The sequence below is a fragment of the Oryctolagus cuniculus genome, chromosome 6 (genome assembly GCF_964237555.1).
Source record: "Oryctolagus cuniculus chromosome 6, mOryCun1.1, whole genome shotgun sequence".
NCBI lineage: Eukaryota > Metazoa > Chordata > Mammalia > Lagomorpha > Leporidae > Oryctolagus > Oryctolagus cuniculus.
Genome location: NC_091437.1, coordinates 157,784,141 through 157,805,196, shown reverse-complemented (window position 1 = coordinate 157,805,196; position 21,056 = coordinate 157,784,141). Strand labels below are relative to the sequence as shown.

At 44.9% G+C, this 21,056-nt stretch overlaps 1 protein-coding gene across 1 annotated transcript in view; it reads left to right on the top strand.

Moving 5' to 3' along the window:
- The window catches only part of HHLA1 (HHLA1 neighbor of OC90), a 38,476-nt gene that overhangs the window by 4,721 nt on the left and 12,699 nt on the right, over window positions 1-21,056 (top strand). Inside the window, exons 3-13 of the mRNA XM_070075922.1 lie at window positions 281-340; window positions 1,101-1,181; window positions 1,843-1,926; window positions 2,023-2,106; window positions 8,122-8,205; window positions 9,816-9,872; window positions 9,977-10,063; window positions 12,032-12,238; window positions 14,664-14,921; window positions 17,364-17,432; window positions 17,719-17,793. Coding sequence (XP_069932023.1) covers window positions 281-340; window positions 1,101-1,181; window positions 1,843-1,926; window positions 2,023-2,106; window positions 8,122-8,205; window positions 9,816-9,872; window positions 9,977-10,063; window positions 12,032-12,238; window positions 14,664-14,921; window positions 17,364-17,432; window positions 17,719-17,793 — 1,146 coding nt within the window. The remainder of the gene's footprint in view (window positions 1-280; window positions 341-1,100; window positions 1,182-1,842; window positions 1,927-2,022; window positions 2,107-8,121; window positions 8,206-9,815; window positions 9,873-9,976; window positions 10,064-12,031; window positions 12,239-14,663; window positions 14,922-17,363; window positions 17,433-17,718; window positions 17,794-21,056) is intronic.

Genomic DNA, 21,056 nt, shown 5'->3' with positions numbered 1-21,056 from the left:
CTCCACAGGTCTAGGAAGTCCTTTCTGAGCCCTTCATTTCCACTGCTTGGTTGTGCAAATCAATGCAAATTACTTCTCTCTGACCCTGTTAGGGGAGTGGGCAAGATTAGACCCATTGCATTAAAATCACCTTGCATATTTATTTAAAGGTGGGATTCTGGGCCACAGGCAGTCCAAGGAGATGTAGAGGTAGAGGGGCAGGTGCCTCCCACCTTCTCCAGCTCAGTGAGGCTGGTTTGGACTCTAGCAGCTCTCTGATGATAACTTTTTCCCTTCCCAGCATCTGGCCTTAGAAGAGGAGAGAGGAAGGAAAAGGTGGTGGTATTTCTTGCAACCACAGGTGAGACCTCACCCCAATTCTGTGGTGCCCAGCTACTGTCCCACTTCTCTGGGCCTGTGTCACACACACACACACACACACACACACACACACAGTGGGGATGAAAGCATCTCTCTACTCATCGTCTAAACGTTAAGTTGAAAAGCACATTATAAAACTATAAAGAAGAACCTCAACCACTATGCCCATCCATGAGCTGTTGTTTCAGTCAAGACACATTGGTGAGAAGCAGAGACTTTAATCCAGCAGTGTCGTGCCACCTGGCTGCACACACTGACACCTGGGGTATTTTATTTTTTTAAGTACTGCTGTTGGGGTCTTCTGCCAGCCTCGTTAAATCTGTATCTCTTGGAGCTGAAGCGTAATTACTGTGGGATCAAAAAACCATCTTTCTTTCCAGCCGATGTCCCTGCACAGCCAGGGACCGAGCGTCTCCACCACTCGTGAGCCTTTCCAAACGCAGCGCTTTTGAGAATGCCTGTGATGTCCTTGGGCTTCCCGTCGACGCGACATTTTCCACCCATTTCTGTTCTCTTCAAAAATAGAGATAAAATAGTCACTAGGAACATGTGTTTCATTCGCACTTCTCTCGACATCCATCACTGTGTCATTGCCTATCACCTCCTGGGGATGGGACGTGCCTCTTATCTTTGAACCCCTTGTTCCTGGCACTTGGTGTGGGCTTAGCACGTGTCCCAAGAGGAATGTATCTGCATTGAGGAACTGTCTGCCCATGACATTATCTTCGCGTATCTTTCAGAGCTCCCTGCAAGGTCAGTGGATCTGTCTACGCTTAACCTCACAGAGCTCGTGAATGGGATGGTGAGCAGAGCTTTAAAAGGTACATCATTCTGTAGACACAATCCAAGCCCATTTTTGTCTTGTCCTAGCTTCTCTTCCGGGCTGCTCTGTGACCTGGATAAGACACGGCATTTCTCTGTTTCCTCGTAGCCAGGGTAGAGCCTATGGGGTGTTGCCTAACACGCGATGAGACGGCAAACAACACGAAGTGGGAGATTTATGAGCATTTGTAGAGCAAACAGCTCCAACGTAGTACATGTGCAGGCTTTGCGATTGTGACTATTATCAGAAGTTTTCAATTACTCATTAAGTTAATAAGATTATGAATTTTTCTTTAAAAGAGGGGTCCTACCGAGTGCTTACGATATTCTCCCAGTCTTCTATGTTCTTTCAGTTTCTAGCAAAAGAAGTTATAAGTAGCATGTATTCAATCAATGGCTCATCGATCTACTAAAACAAAGACTATGGAAATTCATTGCAGAAGCTTCTCAGAGAGCTAATAGGTTTCAAGAGACATCATAGAGCCGAGAGACACATATGCTGTAGGGTTTTGGTTTTACTTCTGTAATTTGTCATTTTATTGTTTTCTTAATCATTTGTTTATTGCCCTATCATTCTCATATCTGTTGGCTCAGCTATATTATCATTCATTTATTACTATGTGTCTCAGTAGGTGTCCCTCTACTGGTCTCTTTCAGCAGAGAGCAAGAAGTTCTTCTCCCTGCTGAGTGTTACCTCCTACAGCTCCTTCGCCTTCCACAAGTTGTCGGTGGCCATTTACAACAGTGAGAAGGGGCTGGCTCTTCCTGGGGGTGGTGGCTGGGAGGGGCCCTGCAGGGCCAGCCTGCCGGGGTCCCCATGTGAACCATTTCCCTTCACAGTTTCTAACCTGAAGGCAGTGGACCCAGCCAAGTTCCCCACAAGATACTGCTACTGTTTAAACAACCAGACCAACGACTTGTCAGGTGGGTGGAGCCAGCTGGGAGGCTTGCAACTCTTGTGACTTTGGTTTTGCCTGTGGCCTTCTAGAAAGAGGAAAATGTGGCGATACCCAAAATGCCTTAATATGTGCACACAAATGCAGAGGATGCTGATCACCTGGCCAGGGGAAGCGGGATGAAGGAGGTGACAGTGGGGAGAGATGCTGCTACACATAAAAGCAACAGAGGAGCTTTTTCTAATGAGCTGAGAGGGACTTGTAGGAAGTAGGGGTCCAGTCCTGGTTCTGGCAAAGGCCCTGGGCAGCAGGGTGAGGACCAGAGAGACCAGCATGGCTGGAGCAGGTGAGCCAGGGAAGAAAAATGTGAGAAATGAGCTCAGATAAGTGAGGGCAGGCTGGGGAAGGTGTTGCAGATAAAATAGAAGTTTATGGCCCACTGTAAGGATTTTAATTTTCACTCTAAAATAAGAAAGCATCCTTCATGTTTGCCTGTACAGGAGAGCAACATGCTTTGACTCAGACCCCAGGAAGGGCCTCCCCTGGCTACTCACTAGAGTAAACTATAAGGAAAGCAAGGACCGACCCTAGTGAAAGATTTTTCCCCACTTATCATGGACAATCGTCTTAAGGTTTGGCTATCACAAATTCGTGTAGACATTTATAATGATTATGTAACCTATCTTTAGCCAGGATGCTGTTCTTGAACTTTTAGATGGAGATGAGATTTTCCCAATAGAAAGAATCCTGCACTGACCATCTTTGTACATGAGGCATTTCCCTGTTGTAGATTATCTCATGAAGAGAGATTTCCCAAAGTGGGATTTCTAAGAGAAGCACTGAACATTTTATTCTGGAGATTTATTTGAAAGGCAGAAGGAAACCTAGAGGGAGAGACAGACACAAAAAGACCCTCCATTCACTGGTTTGTTCCCCAAACAACCACAATGGCCAGGATTGGTCCAGGCTGAAGCCAGAAGCCTGGAACTCCATCCTGGCCTCTCCGTGGTGGGCAGGGGCCGACATTGGGCCATCTTCCACTGCTCTCCCAGGTGCATTAGTGGGGAGCTGGACAGGAAGTGGAGCAGCTGGGACTCGAGCTGGTGCTGCAGAATGGGATGTGGTGTTACAAGCTCTGGCTTAACCACTGCGCCAGAATACCCGCTCCAGCATGTGCATTTTAAGGATAAAAATTACTAATTTTTAATCAGTATCATATGCCAGATTCTGCACTGAGTACTTAATATTCATTATCTTATTTAACTCATCCTGTGTACCTCATCGACAAAGACAATTTGGAAGAAAGAAGCACTTCATAATCACATATTTCTCACCAACTCACCTAGCCCCTGCTGAGGGCCAAGTTTTGCACTGGAGGAGTCCCCACCCTGACTGTGTGAAAGATAAAAAGGTTTAAAATTTGGGGCCGGCACCGTGGCATAGCTGCCATCTGCAGCACACATATCCTATATAGGGCGCCAGTTCAGGTCCCAGCTGCTCCACTTCCCATCCAGCTCCCCGCTAATGTGCCTAGGAGAGCAGCGGAAGATGGCCCAAGTCCTTGGGCTTCTGCTCCCATGTGGGAGGCTCAGGAGAGGCTAGTGGCTCCTGGCTTCAGATTGGTCCAGCTCTGGTCATTGTAGCCATTTGGGGAATGAAGCAGATCTCTCTCTCTCTCGGATAAATTAAAAAAAAAAAAAAAAAACTTTTAAAAGTCACATCTGCCTGACGAAAATTAATAATTGTAATGAGCCAAAATGTATTTCTCCATGCTTGAAACAATTCTTTAAAAAGAACTGATCCGTGGATCATTATCTACTGAAAAACAGGATGCTGCCAGTCTGGCCTATCACAGCAAGTTTCTCAGTGCCTGACAAGTCACCATGTGCCTGATGTCGACCCCCCTCAAACTGCTATCGTGAGAGGCTGGACACCTACTTGGTGCAACATCTTGATAATACCTAAAGCCTTTGGGAAGGATGTCTTTGTGAATAATCTTCAGATTTATATCATTTTCTTTTGAATATTCTCAACTTTGCACAAAGCGCTCTCCTTTGAGAGCATTATTTGCATATTCTTTTATATATATGTGAAACTTCTTAAATTCTATTGATTTGAAAAAACATCACATGATGATGTTAAAATGCTATGCGACATGGACAGCTATATCCAAGACATCAGAAATACCTGATTCTGTTCTAGATAATTACTATCATTCTGAGGAGCGTTTTCCAAAGTTATCTAACCTACCTCTCTAACCCACATATCTAAGCCACCTGCCAAACTACCTTCTTATCTAACTTACCTATACACCCCACTTAACTACCCTTTATCTAGCCATTCTACTCTATGTATAAGAATCCATTCTTTGTACTATTTAGAACAGAGGCTGGCCTACTTCAACAAATGACCCCAAAGTAGGGCGTCTTAAAGAAGGGACGGATTCATTATTTTCATGGGTTTCTATCTGGGCAGGCAAACCAGGGCTGCTCTGATTTGGGTGTTTATGGGCCCAGGAGCCTTCTAATTTGTTACTCTGCCTTCCATAAGGTGTGCTCTGTTCTCATAGTGCAAGGTGGCTTGAGACTCATCCAGATTCCAGTTCCAAGGAAGAGGAGAAAGGGATCCAAAGTCGTGCCCATCACCCTAAACCCAGCCTGGGAATGGTTCACAATTGTCCCCCTCACGTTGGTCTCATGGCCACCCCACTCCGCAAAGCAAGCTTGCAAATGTAGTCATTATGTTAAACCATAGCATGTCTGACTACAATCTGATGTTCTCTTGTTAGAGGAGAATGGGCAAATGGGTTTTAGAAGACAACCATTAGCATCAATCTTGTTTCAAGGGTTTTAAAATCTACCTTTAGTCAATATGTCTTTAAAAAGCCATTCTGTCCCAATTTATATAAATACATCTTCTTCCCATGAATTTGTGGTATTCATCAATAGAATGTGCTGTAATTTAATTTGTTTCTCTTTGATGGAAATTTAGCTTGCTCCCAATAGTTTTGCAATTATAAACAATGCTGTGATGACCAGCTGTGTAAAATATCTTGGAATACCTGCCCAATTATCTCTGTAGGATGAAGTGCTTGGAACGGAAGTGTTGGCTGACAGGGAAACAATCGTGTGGTGGTCAAACTGCTAAAACTTCTTCTAGAAATCTTGCCTAAGTCTACACTCTTACCAGCAATTTTTGAACACATATTTTTCCACACTCTGGCCAATACTTGACACTAAGATACAGTCTTAAATCCTTACTGATTAGACATGGGAGTTATTTCCCCTATCTTCTATTTATATATGAAGTTAGTCTGAAATAACTCATTTATGATCATTGCTTGTAAATTAGATAATGAAAAATTTCTGTAAAACAAAGACCATCTGTGAGATAACAGGTTTTTTTCCCCCAAGGCTAATAATCAGTTTGTGAAAGTAGTTCTAAAGAAAGGGCTGATAAAATGTCTTGAGAAAGTGGCTATCTGAATGGAGTGGGAATATTGGGCAGAGTGAAACTTTGGTGGATGGAGGCCTCAGCTGAAATCCAAGGGCTGCCATGTACCGTGGGACCTTGGGCAGGTTCCACCACCTCCTGAGTCCTAGCAGGATCTGGACTCCACCTTTCACGTCTGGCTCCAGAGCCACGAGTATAGCTTCCAAGCAATATTAACAGTGGATTTCAACATTGCACTTGACTTGTCTGTTTAGAAATCTCTTTCCCATTCACCCCCACATCCTGTGTGTCTACACAGCTCTCTAGTACTCTGTAAACACTGCATGAATATTAGACAAAGAAAGAAGTTTTGAAAAGTAGAAGCAAATATGGCCAGCGCCGCAGCTCAATAGGCTAATCCTCCACCTGCAGCGCTGGCACACCGGGTTCTAGTCCCAGTAGGGGCGCCGGATTCTGTCCCGGTTGCCCCTCTTCCAGGCCAGCTCTCTGCTGTGGCCAGGGAGTGCAGTGGAGGATGGCCCAAGTGCTTGGGCCCTGCACCCGCATGAGAGACCAGGAAAAGCACCTGCCTCCTGGCTTCGGATCAGCACAATGCACCGGCCACAGCGGCCATTGGAGGGGTGAACCAATGGAAAAGGAAGACCTTTCTCTCTGTCTCTCTCTCTCACTATCCACTCTGCCTGTAAAAAAAAAAAAAAAAAAAAAAAAAAAAAAGTAGAAGCAAATAGCAATATGGCCGGCGCCGCAGCTCAATAGGCTAATCCTCCACCTGCAGCGCCGGCATTCTGGGTTCTAGTCCCAGTCGGAGCGCCGGATTCTGTCCTGGTTGCCCCTCTTCCAGGCCAGCTCTCTGCTGTGGCCAGGGAGTGCAGTGGAGGATGGCCCAAGTGCTTGGGCCCTGCACCCACAGGAGAAGCACCTGGCTCCTGCCATTGGATCAGCATGATTCACCGGCCACAGCGGCCATTGGAGGGGTGAACCAACAGAAAAGGAAAACCTTTCTCTCTGTCTCTCTCTCTCACTATCCACTCTGCCTGTATAAAAAAAAAAAAAAAGTAGAAGCAAATAGATGGAATGAGTAGTGAAATACTATCCTTCCTCAGTTTCTGCAATACCCATGGAAGGGGAGATGCCTACACTTGCCGATCTTCTACAAAGCACATGACTACACCAACATAGGTAGCACCACATCTCTTCATGAAATTAAACATGTGTCCATGAAGATGTAGTAAGATCGCAGTTTAGCTCTGGTCGCACATTGTACAATGCGTGTGTGGTCTCAGGATGCTGCACATCCTACTACTCATTCTATTACATGTACCTGCCTATTTGGATTCTGTATTTCCAAGTCAGATTGCTCCTGTCAAAATGCAGAATCCCATTAATTAGTTAAGAAGCATTTATCCAAAGCATAGTGTGAAATCACCTAGCAGGTGCAAGAAGCTTTTTTGAGGAAATCACTATTTGTGATTCCCAGATCACCTTCCCCTTGTTTTAGAAGCCAAGACCTCACTTGTCCTTGGAGAACCACAAGTAAACAGAAGAGGTAGTGGCAGTTATTGGTAAAGAAGTGTATGAAGAGCCTTTGCTGGTCAACGGCTCACACCATGTGGAACAATGGCCCTGTTCAAACTCTGCTCAGAGAGAAAGCTCACAAGGTTGTATCAATTGGAATTTTGTCAAATTCCTCCAGTCTCCCACCATCTGCTCTCTTAGCAAGGTGGGGCAGAGGGAGAGATTCCTGGTGTTATTTTGTACACAGTCTTGTCTCTTTTGATAGCTCATAGTTTATAACCCACTGCCAAATTGAACACTGCAGTTTGAAAATCTAGTCCCAGAAAGACAAATACCATATGCTTTCCCTGATCTGTGGTAAATAATAGAGTATCTAAAAGGTTATCTGTAAGAGTGAAATTGATGCTTTAAGATTCAATGATTGTTTACAGCCCTTGCCTTGACTATTGAGGAACAGTGGATTTTTCATACTATTTGTTGAACCTTTTACTTTGTGTAGGGTTAATCTTATGAGTATAAAGATAACTGAAAATAGATCTTTGTAAAAGAAATAAGGATGAGAACAGGAGAGGGAGGAGGAAGTGTGGGAGCAGAGGCAGGAGGGAGGGTAGAGAGGAAAGTATCACTATGTTCCTGAATCTGTATATGGGAAACACACAAAATCTATACACCTTAACTAAAATTTAAAAATAAGAAAATCCAATATTATGTAAATTCACATACATGACTTTGGGGCTGCTCCCCCACTCCTTGGAGCTGATATTCCACAACAACTGGATTAGATAAGAGAGAAAAGCCATCAGTCAACAACGAGGCCTGTTGGAGGAGGGGTCAGGGCAGAGAGCAGTGAGAGCATGACAGGAGTTATAAAAGGTGCGACAATTTCCCTCCTGTGTGAAGTTGGCTGTTGCATTTAGATTGACTCAGTAATATTTCTCTACAATTGATTGTTAGTCTTCCTCAATATCCGTAACTAAATCGATCTTGTGAAATCTATATTGGACAATCCAGGTATAATATAGTCTTCCCCTGAAGTCTCCAAATTTGAAATGCACATTTCTTAAATCTCTTGCAGATTTCACAGCCCTCCTGGTGGATATCATTGGAAACTCAACCAGCTACCTCACGGAGATTTTCAAGTCAACCTCCATCCTCTCAGGTGTGGTCACCAAATGTGAGGCTTGGCATCCATTGTGGAGCATGATGGAGCCTTTAGATTTCCTACTCCACACTCTGCCTTCAGCCAGGCTGCCAGCAACCTTCATGAGAGCTTCGTTTAGGTTATCAGCGTCCCACTTGCCAACACCAGTACTCAAAGGCTCCATCTTTCACGAGAACTGTTCCTGGGGTCTGGAGGGAGAACCCAAGGCTCAGTGCTGGAGAAATGTAGGCAGATGTGAGCAAACTGCATTGGTGAAGAGCTAGGCATCGTCTCAAGGATGACAAAAAACGAGATCTGTAGAGGCTGAATATTTGGCTCGAGGTTGGTGCCAGAACTCAGATTGGGTCTTTAAGGAGCCTAAGCTGTAGTTTTACGTAGTTGAAAAATGTATACCTCATTTTTAAGGTGATTTCATGTCACAGGAAAATCACGTTTTCCTGGGATCCACTTTGAAAAACAGAGCTAGTCAATACCCCAAGAGTTTGTGTCCTCAGAAACACTGAGTGTCCCAACAGGGAGCAGTTTCCATTTTAAAAGCAGAGAGGGAGGGAGAAAGAAGTAGACTCAATATCAACTATTAGTTGTCAAAGTCAATATCAACTATTAATTATCAAAGATTCTTGCCAAGAGCTTTCCACAGCTTGTCTCCTTGTATCCTCACTACAACCTGATGGAGTAACTACTATATTTATCCCCCACTTTGCAGGTGGGATACTGGCATACAAAGACTAAGTCCCAACATCACTCTTAGAGACGGAATTCTAACCCAGGCTACCTGGCTCTGTAGCCCATGGTCTTGCTCACTATAATACCCAATACAAATTATATAAATAACAGTACCCCATGAACAGAATACTAATGATTGGCTATTTATTGATCTCATTTATCTGTCAGGCAGCATACTTGGCACTCTACAGACACTGTCTCATTGACTCCGTAGAGCAATTCTGTGACAGACCTGCAGTTCCATACTCAAGTCCTTTCACACACAAGTATGTTTAGAAATCCCCAAGTTGTCAGATTTTGGAAGGTCTAACACAGTGTCTACACTGCACATGATGTGGCAACTCCAAGAGCATCCAGGGAAGCCTATTGGAATACATCACATCACTATTCATTTAGCAGAATGTGAGTCTTTTTGCACTAAGTGAGACAAAGACAATGACAGCCTCACACCTGCCAAGTCTGACTTTGCAACCACATGAACCATACTCCTATAAACTTTCCATCTGACACAGATTTGGGGATTTGAGAACTGCAACTACAGGGCTGTGCGATTGACATTTTCACCATTTTAAAGATGAGCAAAGCGAGTCCTGGAGAAGTCCAGAGGCTCACTCAGGTTCACACATTACATGGCAGAACTGACATGGTAAGCCTGGAAGCCGACCCCAGAGGCTGTGCCCTTAGCCATGACACTGTATCACACCATTCCTTTAGTCCTGCCAAACAAAATAAAGAAACCAGATCAGCGCTCCCTGAAGAGTGAGAGTTAGCCTCATTTTTCCTGTATGCATCCTAAGTACTTGCAGCTTCATTTTCATTTCAACCAGTGACTTAAGGATTCAGACCCACGGCTAAGTCTTGTGTCCTGGTTCATCTTCCAGTGAGTCAAACCAATGAATCTGACTGCATCTTCATTTGCGTGATGACGGGAAAGTCAGGTGAGCTCCAGCCACCCCTCGGGAAGGTCTCTGGGCTGAGAAGTCAACACAGCTCTCCAGCATGTGAACCCACAGTCTGATCTTGCTGGTGTGGTTTTTTGCAGGCAGGAATCTTTCTGACTTCTGGGAGCTGGCGGAGAAGTCCCCTGTTATCAATTACACATTTACCAGTGGCGTGGCTAGTGTTCTGGGTGAGTGCAAACCTCCCGAACTCCTGAAGACTCTTTGGACTAGGCTCCCACTATGGGTGCTTCATTTAGCTTTAATGTGTTTTAAACCATACGATCTCACCATTTACAAAAATGAATTTCTGGATCCTCTACAACAATATCTGGCAACGTTGGATCTTCCCTCCTCCAAGTCCATGGCCACAAGTAACTGGAGCTGAGGAGCTACTGTCCCCAGCCTTCCAGTAGGAGGGACCCTTTTGTGTATTTTCCACAGTCCTTTCTGCTCCCTATTGCCTGGCATCTTTTTTTATTAGATACTTGGATTCTGTAGATATTTGAGTTTGTGACTCCATTCTAGAGACATAGCCACTCTACAATAGTCCTCTCCTACTCAACCTTGCTCTACCCACTCACACACGTGCCCATGCTCCTGTCTTTTCCCTGTCACCAAGTGGAATTTTTGGAACCATCTTTAGGTCCTCTTTCTCCTTTGCACTGAACTGGCATTTCTAGAAGCACAAAGCTCCTGGAATGTGACTGATCCTCTGGGATGACCTGCAGCTGGGATTATCTTAGCTAAGTGCTCATCGCCTACCTTTGGGTTGTCATGGTTTTGAGTCTCCCTTATCCTTCCACCTTAAGGAGGGTGATAACCTTAACAAGCAGAGGTTGCTTCTTTTTACTGCTCAGGACTCCTCCACCACCAGCAGTGGGTCCAACATCCTTAGCCTGGAGTATGCATTTCTCTCTTCTCCTGCTTTTTCCAGGAAGCAACTGCACTGAAACCACTGCCCGTCTAGCAGGTGGCATACTTCTCCATGCCCACCCATGAGACCACTCACACTGTTATCTGTGATTGCAACTCTTTCCCCATGTTTCCCTATTTTCCATGTTTCCATATTTCAGAACCCTGTTTACCTGTCAGTTGCTAGCCCAGGCACTACCTCCTTTCTAAAGGTCCCCAGTCTTTGGTGGTCTTACAACACTGACATTCCCAGAAGCATCTCCTCAAAGAATGATGCTTGAAGGCAGAGAGACTCTCCCTGAGTTCCCATTCTGCCTTCCCCTGAGCACCTCACAGCCCTTTGCACACAGTAGGCTCTTTATCAGTGACTCTTGCAGTAAAATGAAGGATTAACTAAATCTCCAACTTCACCAATGGGCTGCTTCTATTTAAGTATGTTGTAAGGCATCTCTTGGTTATGCTGCAGGAGGAATTGCAATTCGTGTGGATAAGAATACTTGATAGCATTGGTGGGTTCACTGAGCAGGCTCCTCCACCTGCCCGACTGTGAGGACCTATCTGAGGCCCAAGTCAATCTCCCTTATTTGGGGAGTCCTCAAAATACCTTCCTACTTCCAATCTCAATCAGGCTCCCTTTTGTGCTACTTCAGTAAGGACCTACGCTGAGGAAGAGAGAACGGATTCACAAAATGATCCTAAGGTTGATGTGCTGGTAGTCAGTTGCCTGTCTAAGTGAAAGTTTGGCTGGGATGTACCTAGCCCCATGCCCACTAGACCAGGAAGCAAGGCTCAGGTGCATGTGGGGTCTTAGTGGGCCCATAAATAAGACAGGGTAGAAGAAATGAGGTTGCAGGGCCATCTCTTGCAGATGTGCCCTCTATGCAGTTACCTGCCACAGGGCAAAGTGGAAGCCAAAATGCAACTTGGGCTCTGCCCACCAGTCTTTGAGCACCTAGAAGGGATGCTATGGGCCAGTGGGAACCAGTAATCCTCATAGCCACTCTCCAGCCCCATCACCTAATGTCCAGTACTTTCAAGCCTGACAGCTTTATGCGATTCTGCCCCCCTCCCCTTTACTAGGGATGGATATTTTAGCTGATTTTCTCATTTGACACTGTTCAGGGGAAGTTTGGGATCTCTGCATCCTCTATACGTGCTGTTCGATGACCTTTCCATAGCTCAACAGTCCTTTATGTCTGAAGTGTCAACACATGGCAAAGCTGCCATTGGTTATCTCCCTGAAGGTGGAGCTACCAGGGTAACAGCCAGGACTCCAAAGCCCACAACCAAAAGCCAGCAAACACTGCCAAGTCGAGGGCCCCCACACTGGGCCTGGAGCACACTACGGCCGTCTGCTCCAAGTCGTCCTCAATGGATGGAGACAACGACTGTTTCAGAGGGAGAGGCTTCGGGCACTTGGAGTAGCGCCCCTCACGCTCTACCCACCACAGGTAAGATGCCTTCTCACCGCTCCTCTCCTTTGCTGTGTCTCCTTCCTGTCCCTCTGGGCTCACATGAATAAGGACAATCCTTCCCTTTATCCCTTCTCCACCACCTGAAGCTGAGCTTCAGCTTCCCTTAAGGAGGAGCAAGCACTGGTCCAATAGAGTCAGGCAAGGTGCCAGTATCATTGATACAATGCAGCTCTAACATTTGGGTTTTTTGTTTGTTTGTTTGTTTGTTTGTTTGTTTGTTTTGACAGGCAGAGTGGACAGTGAGAGAGAGAGACAGAGAGAAAGGTCTTCCTTTGCCGTTGGTTCACCCTCCAATGGCCGCCGCAGCCGGCGCGCTGCAGCCGGCGCACCGCGCCGATCTGATGGCAGGAGCCAGGTACTTCTCCTGGTCTCCCATGGGGTGCAGGGCCCAAGCACTTGGGCCATCCTCCACTGCACTCCCTGGCCACAGCAGAGAGCTGGCCTGGAAGAGGGGCAACCGGGACAGATTCCGGCACCCCGACCGGGACTAGAACCCGGTGTGCCAGCGCTGCAAGGCAGAGGATTAGCCTACTGAGCCGCGGCGCTGGCTAACATTTGTTTTTATAACTTTTCCTTTTGAAATAGTTCAAGTCTCACAAGAAATTGTGAAAGTAGTGTTGAAAATTCTCTGGTACCCACTAACCAGCCTCCTATAAAGCAAATATCTTACAGAATCATAGTACATGGTGGCAAGAGATGTTTCAATTTCAAAAAAGCATTCAGCAATCTCTCTTCTGAAATTCACATGAAATGGCAAAATGAAGTCATGATTTTGTGCATAGGTAGTTTAGTTTGCAGCTGGCCTGATAACGATGCCAAGAAGATGTTAACAATTTGACACCAGTATGAGAAGTTGCAGCCAATGGCTATGCAAGAGATCCCTCCCTCTTCAGCTTCTGTACATGATCCTTGGTGTTGTCACTGAAGACAAAAATTTGGAGAAAATATAAAAGACAGTAGCTCTGTCATTAATTGTCAGTATTGCCTTGTTGAGTTCCAATGATGGACCAGTGACATAAGAATTCATTCATTCATTCACTCATCAAAATATACATTTGCTACCAGATGCTAGGCTAGACCACAAGAGGATGAGACATGTAGGAGAGAGGGATTGGGAAAGTGAGCTAATGTTACTCAACTGTAGTTGGGAGAGATAGGTTCTGGGGTTCTATTGCTCAGTAAGATAACGTCATAACGATCATGTACTGTTATTTCACAAAAGCCAGAAGAAAGGATTTTGAATGCTTTCACCATAAAGAAACGGTAGATGTTTGAGGAGTAGTACCCTCATTGAATAATACACAATGTATGTATGTATCAAAATATCCCTGGCATTCATAAATACGTATAATTTCTATGTCAATCAAAAATAAAAAGGAAAATAACCCCCAACCCTGTAAATGTTCACCTTTCCTCTTGGGTTCAAGTCACCGTAGTTATGACCCCAGCTTATAAAGAGCTATTGTGTGTGTAGAGGTCAATGGCGGGCTCCTAGCCAAGGTAGCCAGGGGCACTGGCTTCCCCAGAGAGGTAAGAATTGGAAAGAGGCAGGCAGGAAAAGAAACAAGGGCACTGGATGGTAGGGAAGACCAGGAATCAATTTCACTAAATAGAGTTCTTGCATTTATTACAGGAAGGTGAGTACAATAGTTGGCAACATGACAATTGCATAAAATTAGAAACCTTTCCTGTTGCCTATGAAAAAAGATGTGATTGCTAGAAGCAAGGAAAGTCATAAAATGCCAAATTATAACTTTGAAAGGAAAAATGCTATTTTATATAGGAAAAACTACCAACTTCAATGAGAGAACATTTAAATAAATGGATATACCATGTTATGGATGAGAAATTAAATATTTTCAACATTCAAAACATTCTAAATTAACTTACAAATGTAAAATCCTTAAATGGGATTAGTTTTGCAAGAAATGATTCAAATTTCTACCATGGAATGAATAGGTGAGAACATCTAACAGTTTCAAAAGATCAATGAGGAAAGATTTGTTGTAATTGATAGCAACCCTGTGATGCCTTAGAGTGGGAATTACCATTTTTATTTTATCCTCATTTTAATGACAAAACTGAAATGAGTTAAACCACCTGCCCCAAAATTCACAGCATGGAGAAGGCAGGGCAGAACTAATACCCCAAGACCTCTTTACCTGAACTCACCGTTCTTCCCACTGGGTGCTGTCATTAGACACGCACACCCTAGCTGATTGGGAAGGGTGGGGAGGACTCAAGAGATTTGGAGACTTTTTCCTTCCTGAAAAGTGCTTAGGCAAATAAAAATCCATTTGGTCCATAAATTACAGTTCGGGGTAAAGTTTAAGCCTCTTTATGTACATTACAACATGTGCTTGGTAGTTGCCTTTTGATCATATTTTAATGTCACTTGAAGCAACGTGGTCCAGCATGGCAATGTCCTGTAACTGTCACTTTGACCTTGTAGCTATCAGAAGGGTGTCCAGAACACCATGGGTGACAGCCAACAGGCAGACCTGGGCTCAGACCATCCATGAGAAAAAACCTGGAGGGCCTCCCTGGGAAGCACTTTCCTCCACACTGATGTCTACTGCAGGGGACCAGGAGGCCACCAACACAATGGGGCCTCTGGAGCTACCTGCTGGGATGGCTACACCCACCAGCCCAGCCTCAGGTAAGAGAGGGTGATCTACTCCTTTCTTTTCCAACTGAATTTAGCATCTCTTGTTTTGAAAACGTTTTCTGAATTTTTGAAACTTGCACATTTACGGAAAAGGAATAAAACATAGGCAAGCAACATAATCAATCATAAAGCAAATTCTTCTTCTCCTCCTTCTCCTGACCCCACTCCTTTCCTATCCTCTTTGTGTGAATGGGAACTCCCTCTTTACAGGATTCTTCTTCCTCCTCTTTGATTTGTACCCACTTCCCAATCTCTTTTTCCCTTCCAGTCCCTGAAATAAGTGAAGTTGGCATTGTTCACTCAAGACAGTTCAACTGTTTTTTTTTTTTTTGGCATAGTATAGATAAAATTGCATTAATTACATATACATTATGCATTTGTAATAGGACATTAAAAATGTCCACTATATATACAAATATTATTACACATATGTTAATATATAACCATGTAGTGAGAAAGGCAAGAGCTCCAAAAAGCAGAAGAAAAGCCATTGAGTGTGATCCCAATTTTGGGTGTTCATATGTATTTGTATGTGTATGGTTATGCCTACAGGTATATGAAAAACAAAGCAAAAGAAGGCTGGAAGAAATTTATAACACATTAACCTTACATCTAAGCTTATGGTTCCCAGACCATATCTGGTTAGTAGAGTCATACTGATTTTTATTTCTTTACTCCAATTTTATGGATTTTCCCTATTTACTATCACTATAATCAAACAAAAATTTACTTTTTAAAAATAGCTTCCTCTGAGCCCTGCAGGATGGCCAGAAGCCCTTTTCCTATGCTCTCCATGATCAATGAACAATAAGGTGTATTTGAGGCAGGCATTTTGTGCATTTTAGTTGCTACAGGGGACACCACAGCCCGTATCAGAGAGGTGCCTGGTTCAAGTCCTGGCTACTCCAACACTGCTGCTAATTCCTATCCTGGGAGGCAACAGATGACTCCTGTACTTGTCTGGCACCCAGGTACATTACCCAGATGGAGTTGTGGACTCTTGGCTTCAACCTGGCCCAGCCCTGGCTGTCGTGGGCGTGTGTGCAGTGACCAGCAGAGGATGATCTGTCTCTCTACCTTTCAAAATAAGTGAAAATAAACAAACACAAATAGTAAAGTGTATCATAGTGTGTGTGAACTTGACTTTCTTCTCTGGGGTATGTTCTTCTCAAGGAATTATGTCTTTCATCTCAGGATCCTGTGAGACACAGTAGGCATTCAGCAAAAGTTGGTTGAAACACTGACTATTGTAAGGAATAAAAGGAGAGGGGTAAATGAATTTCAACAGACATACATGTGAAGTCGTGACTTTAGGCTCAAATATCAACTGCACAAACAGGTCTGGGAATGCCATTTTAATCATATGAATGCCTGACATAATTGTATGAATTCAGTCGGTTTAAGCATCATTCATAAATGAAGGGGAAAACGCAAGCTTGGATTTGGCTAGTGTCACTCCCCCTCTTCGCGGAGGAACGACACCAGACCCTGCGCTGTTCTTTTATCTGCTCGGCCCTTCCCGGGTTAGCTGCCGTTCCCTCATTCGTGGAGGAACGATGCCGTCCCGGGTTAGCTGCCGGCCCCTCCACCTCTGTGGAGGGGTGGCACCCCCTGCCGCTTTCCCCGCTTCCGCAGAGGAGCGGCACACGGCCGGCCGGCTCTCTCAGGGGCTGCTCAGATGTTCCTGGTGCATGCTGTCTCTCTCCTCCTTTATAGTCCTCTTCCACCAATCCGTGCTCTGCTACCCACACGCCGAGTAAGCTGCTCTCCTCCAATCAGGAGCAGGATCAGCTCCTGCAGCTTACCAAACTGATGAGGCAGCTGCGTAGAAGTTTACTCCTCCCCAGCGCCATATTGTGGGAGAGCAGATGCATAGAATAAGTCTTAATTCCAGTAACTTAGTCTAGTCTCAGTTGCTCCCCACAGCTAGATGGATACAGCAGCCAGGAGGCTGTGAGCTCTGCTCTCCATTTCAGACACAACTGGGCCTGCCAGTTACTCTGCATCTTCAGGCAGTTTCCTTGAGTGGTCCGAGTCCTGGCTTTCTCGCCTACGAAATGGGAGTTTCTGGAGTTGCTGTGATAGTTAAATTAGGTGGCATCCATGAGGTATTTCACTCAATGCATAGCATCAGGAAGCACTCAATTATTGGCGATTCCTGCTATCCTGCCCACAAACGGGGGCACTGAGACCAGCTGCAGGAGACATTTTGCAAAGGATAGTAGCAAACAGTAGGATACCCCTAGAGGACAGCATTATCTGCTTTGGCACTGTGCCCTTTGCCTCAGTAGATGTCGCCTGCCACAGCCGAATTGGGTGGCTCAATAACTGGCATTGATTGGATAGGGCAGGACTGACAGCATGGCCTCTCTTCTTCCCAACCAAGCCCTCTTCAAGGAGATGAAGGCTCATCCTCCTTTAATCTCATCCTAGGAACTTTCACCATTGGCACACAGACCACAGTTCCAACTAAGGCACCAGCCCCGAAAGAGCAACATACAGGTGAGAAACGCAGTGTCACAGGGGAGACATAGCCTGGGGGCAGCAGCGTGATGGGGACGGGATGCCAGCAGTCAGACCAGGCTGATCATTGTACTTTAAACAGATTCATAAGCCTTGCTGTGCTGCTGAATTGCTGTGTGTTCTTGGATACGTCACTTCCCCTCTGCTGGCTACAATTTCCCTATAGATTTTGAGATCTGTCTTTAAGCTGTTATAATTCTGATTCCATACGTAATCCAAGGCCATTTCATTTTGACCTTTGGGGGACCTCTGTTGCCCATTGCAGGTGATCTTCCTGTGGAGTGGCCATTCATCCCCAGGGAAGAGTCAATCCTGGTCCCAGCACCTCACCGAGTTTCAAGTGAGTACCAGAGCCTGGTCACTGTTACGGGCATGCTTGTTTTGAATGCATTCATGGAATGGAGATTTGAGAGCCCCTCTCCTGGGATTCAAAGCCTTCTGTCCCCAGGACTCAGTTTTCTCAATCGTGAAACAAGAATCACCACAATGGTTGTGAGCGTGAAGAAGTCTGCGTTTGTTTCTTTCCCACAGGGTTGTGTACTAAGTAAGATAATGTGTGTGGGAGCGATTTGGAATTGTAGAGCTCTGTATAATGGGCATTTAACCAACTGTTATCGAGTGATCGTCTATTGAGCTGTTTGCTGGACACTTTGTAAAATGGAAACTGCCCTTAGAACAAGGTGGGTTGTTGGCAGAGGGAGGAAGGCGTAAAAGATGACTCCAAAATTCAATCCCCATTCACTGGGCGCCATTTCTGCTGTTCTGTTTTACAGAACCTGTACACTCTTAATTCTCGTGGATCTAGTGGATAACCGACTCCTGGCCCTGCAGCTGACACTTGAGCTTCCGTGTTTCTTTTTCTACACTTTTCCAGGTTATGGATGTCCCACTCTCCCTTTTCCATTGAGCCAAGTTTCCTGAATGTTCCTAAGCCATCCAGCCATTTGTCAACGGGGCATTATTAAATTACTGGTGCCTGCACAGTCTCCCTTTTCATATCTCCTCAGTTCTGCCTCCACCCCAGGCTCAGCCTGTGCTGAATGAGCCTTTCAGACACAGAGATGCGATTATGCTACCAAAGGAAATGATTACATCTTTGTCTCCCCAGTTGTTTTTTTTTTTTTTTTTTTTTTTGACAGGCAGAGTGGATAGTGAGAGAGAGAGACAGAGAGAAAGGTCTTCCTTTGCCGTTGGTTCACCCTCCAATGGCAGCTACAGCTGGTGCGCTGCGGCCGGCACACCGCGCTGATCCGAAGGCAGGAGCCAGGTGCTTCTCCTGGTCTCCCATGGGGTGCAGGGCCCAAGCACTTGGGCCATCCTCCACTGCACTCCCGGGCCACAGCAGAGAGCTGGCCTAGAAGAGGGGCAACCGGGACAGAATCCGGCGCCCTGACCAGGCTAGAACCCGGTGTGCCGGCACCGCTAGGTGGAGGATTAGCCTATTGAGCCACGGCGCCGGCCTGTGTCCCCAGTTCTACAGAGATGCACTAGTGGTGCAGATGGGAGCAGCTGTCAGATGGAGTTTTAGGAAATAACTTTACAACTGTATCTATGTATCTTTGTATCATCTGTAACTATATCTGCACCTATGTATTTCTATGTATCATTTTTGTGTATATTATCTATATTTGCATGTATATATCCATCCATTTGCCTACCCATGCATTCATCTAATAGATTAATTTATACCTATCCATCATCCCCCACCTAACCACTCTCCTACCATGTACCTGCCTATCTATCCTTCTATATAGTTATCTAATTTTTATCTTTCTATATCATATACATCTATACACAATTTATCCATTATCTGTCTATCCATCTGCTATCTATCCATCATCTGTCTAATCATCTATTTAATGAGGAATGTAATTGTAAAATAAAGTTCTAGCATCTTCTAGTAAACTATTCTTTTCATCTAGAAAAATAGTATGCCCCAAAGCCGTTGCCATCCAATCTTTCATATATTCAATAAATATATGAACATTTAATGAATTCCTACTGTGTGCCAGGCACACTTTTATTTTCTCTTCACAATTGTATAAATAGCCATATTTACAATGTAAATAATAATGTCTTAACTAAGCAGTTCTGGAGAGTTCTATAGATACAGAGACTGGGTTTTGATCCCAGATCTGTCTAATTCCAAAGTCTGTGCTATTCCATCTTTCCTTATTACCTCTCCCTAGATGTAGCATATGGACAGAAAACAGCAATTTAAGGAAGAATGTGGTAAGGTTAAGAGAAAAATTAGTGTCATGTATCTGAAGAGGAAGAGATTATTTATGGCTGGAGAAAACATTCAAGAGTTTATTGGGCCGGCACCGCAGCTCACTAGGCTAATCCTCTGCCTTGCGGCGCCGGCACACCGGGTTCTAGTCCCGGTTGGGGCGCCGGATTCTGTCCCAGTTGCCCCTCTTCCAGGCCAGCTCTCTGCTGTGGCCAGGGAGTGCAGTGGAGGATGGCCCAAGTGCTTGGGCCCTGCACCCCATGGGAGACCAGGAGAAGTACCTGGCTCCTGCCTTCGTATCAGCGCGGTGCGCCAGCTGCAGCGCGCCAGCTGCGGCGGCCATTGGAGGGTGAACCAATGGCAAAAGGAAGACCTTTCTCTCTGTCTCTCTCTCTCTCACTGTCCACTCTGCCTGTCAAAAAAATAAAAATTAAAAAAAAAGAGTTTATTGGTTGAGAAAGTGGCATCTAAACAAGATTGCCTCTTCACACATACACCAAGCAGAGACATAGCTTAAGCAAAGGCACTGTGGCATAAAACAACTGATGTTACCCAGGAACTTGGAAAGACCTTTTTTTGGCTTGAATTCTGATACAAAAGGTGAGAGTAGTGTGGGATGAAAGTTTGGCAAGAGTGAGATCGCCAGGGTCTTATTGGTCAAGGCTTCTCTGAGACATATGGGGACAGAATGAATGGATTTGTGTGCAGAAATATTTCTCTAACTGCAGAGTAGAGACTAAGGGGGAGGCTGGGAACGACGGAATTAGATGCCGTTGTGCTGATGATGGCAGGGATGAGAGAGACTAGAATTAGGAAGTGACCATGAAGATGGGGAGACGCGGATGATGCTTAAAAAGAGAATCAAGATGAAGCAGTGAAGGGTGTATGAGTATCAGGAAGGAAACAAAAATTATGCCCAAGTATGAGCAACTGAGAGTATTTTCCCGAGATGGAGAAGGGTAGGGCGCGTGTGTGTATGGGGTGGGGGCCAGTGATGGCTCAGAAGAGAACATGAGAGTTGAGCCTCAGGCTAAGTAAGTTCATGTACTAGAGTGTGGGGTACTTATGAGCATGGACCTAGGAAGATGTGTTATGCATATGAGGTGCTCATAAATGGTAACGAAAAAGTCATGATACTTGGTGGAATTTCATCAGTGTTCTGGAGGGTTTAATATTCTAGTTGACTTAGGATAAAATACTTCCTTTCTACATTTTTTAAGCCTTTGTCTAACATCTACTACAATAAATCTGCTACTGCTAAGTTATAATTTTCAAGAATGTAAAAACATGACTCTAATGAAATTGTAAAAAGAATAGGCATCAACATAGAAAAATGCTGTTCAACTCACTGATGAATGAGGAAACCAGGAATA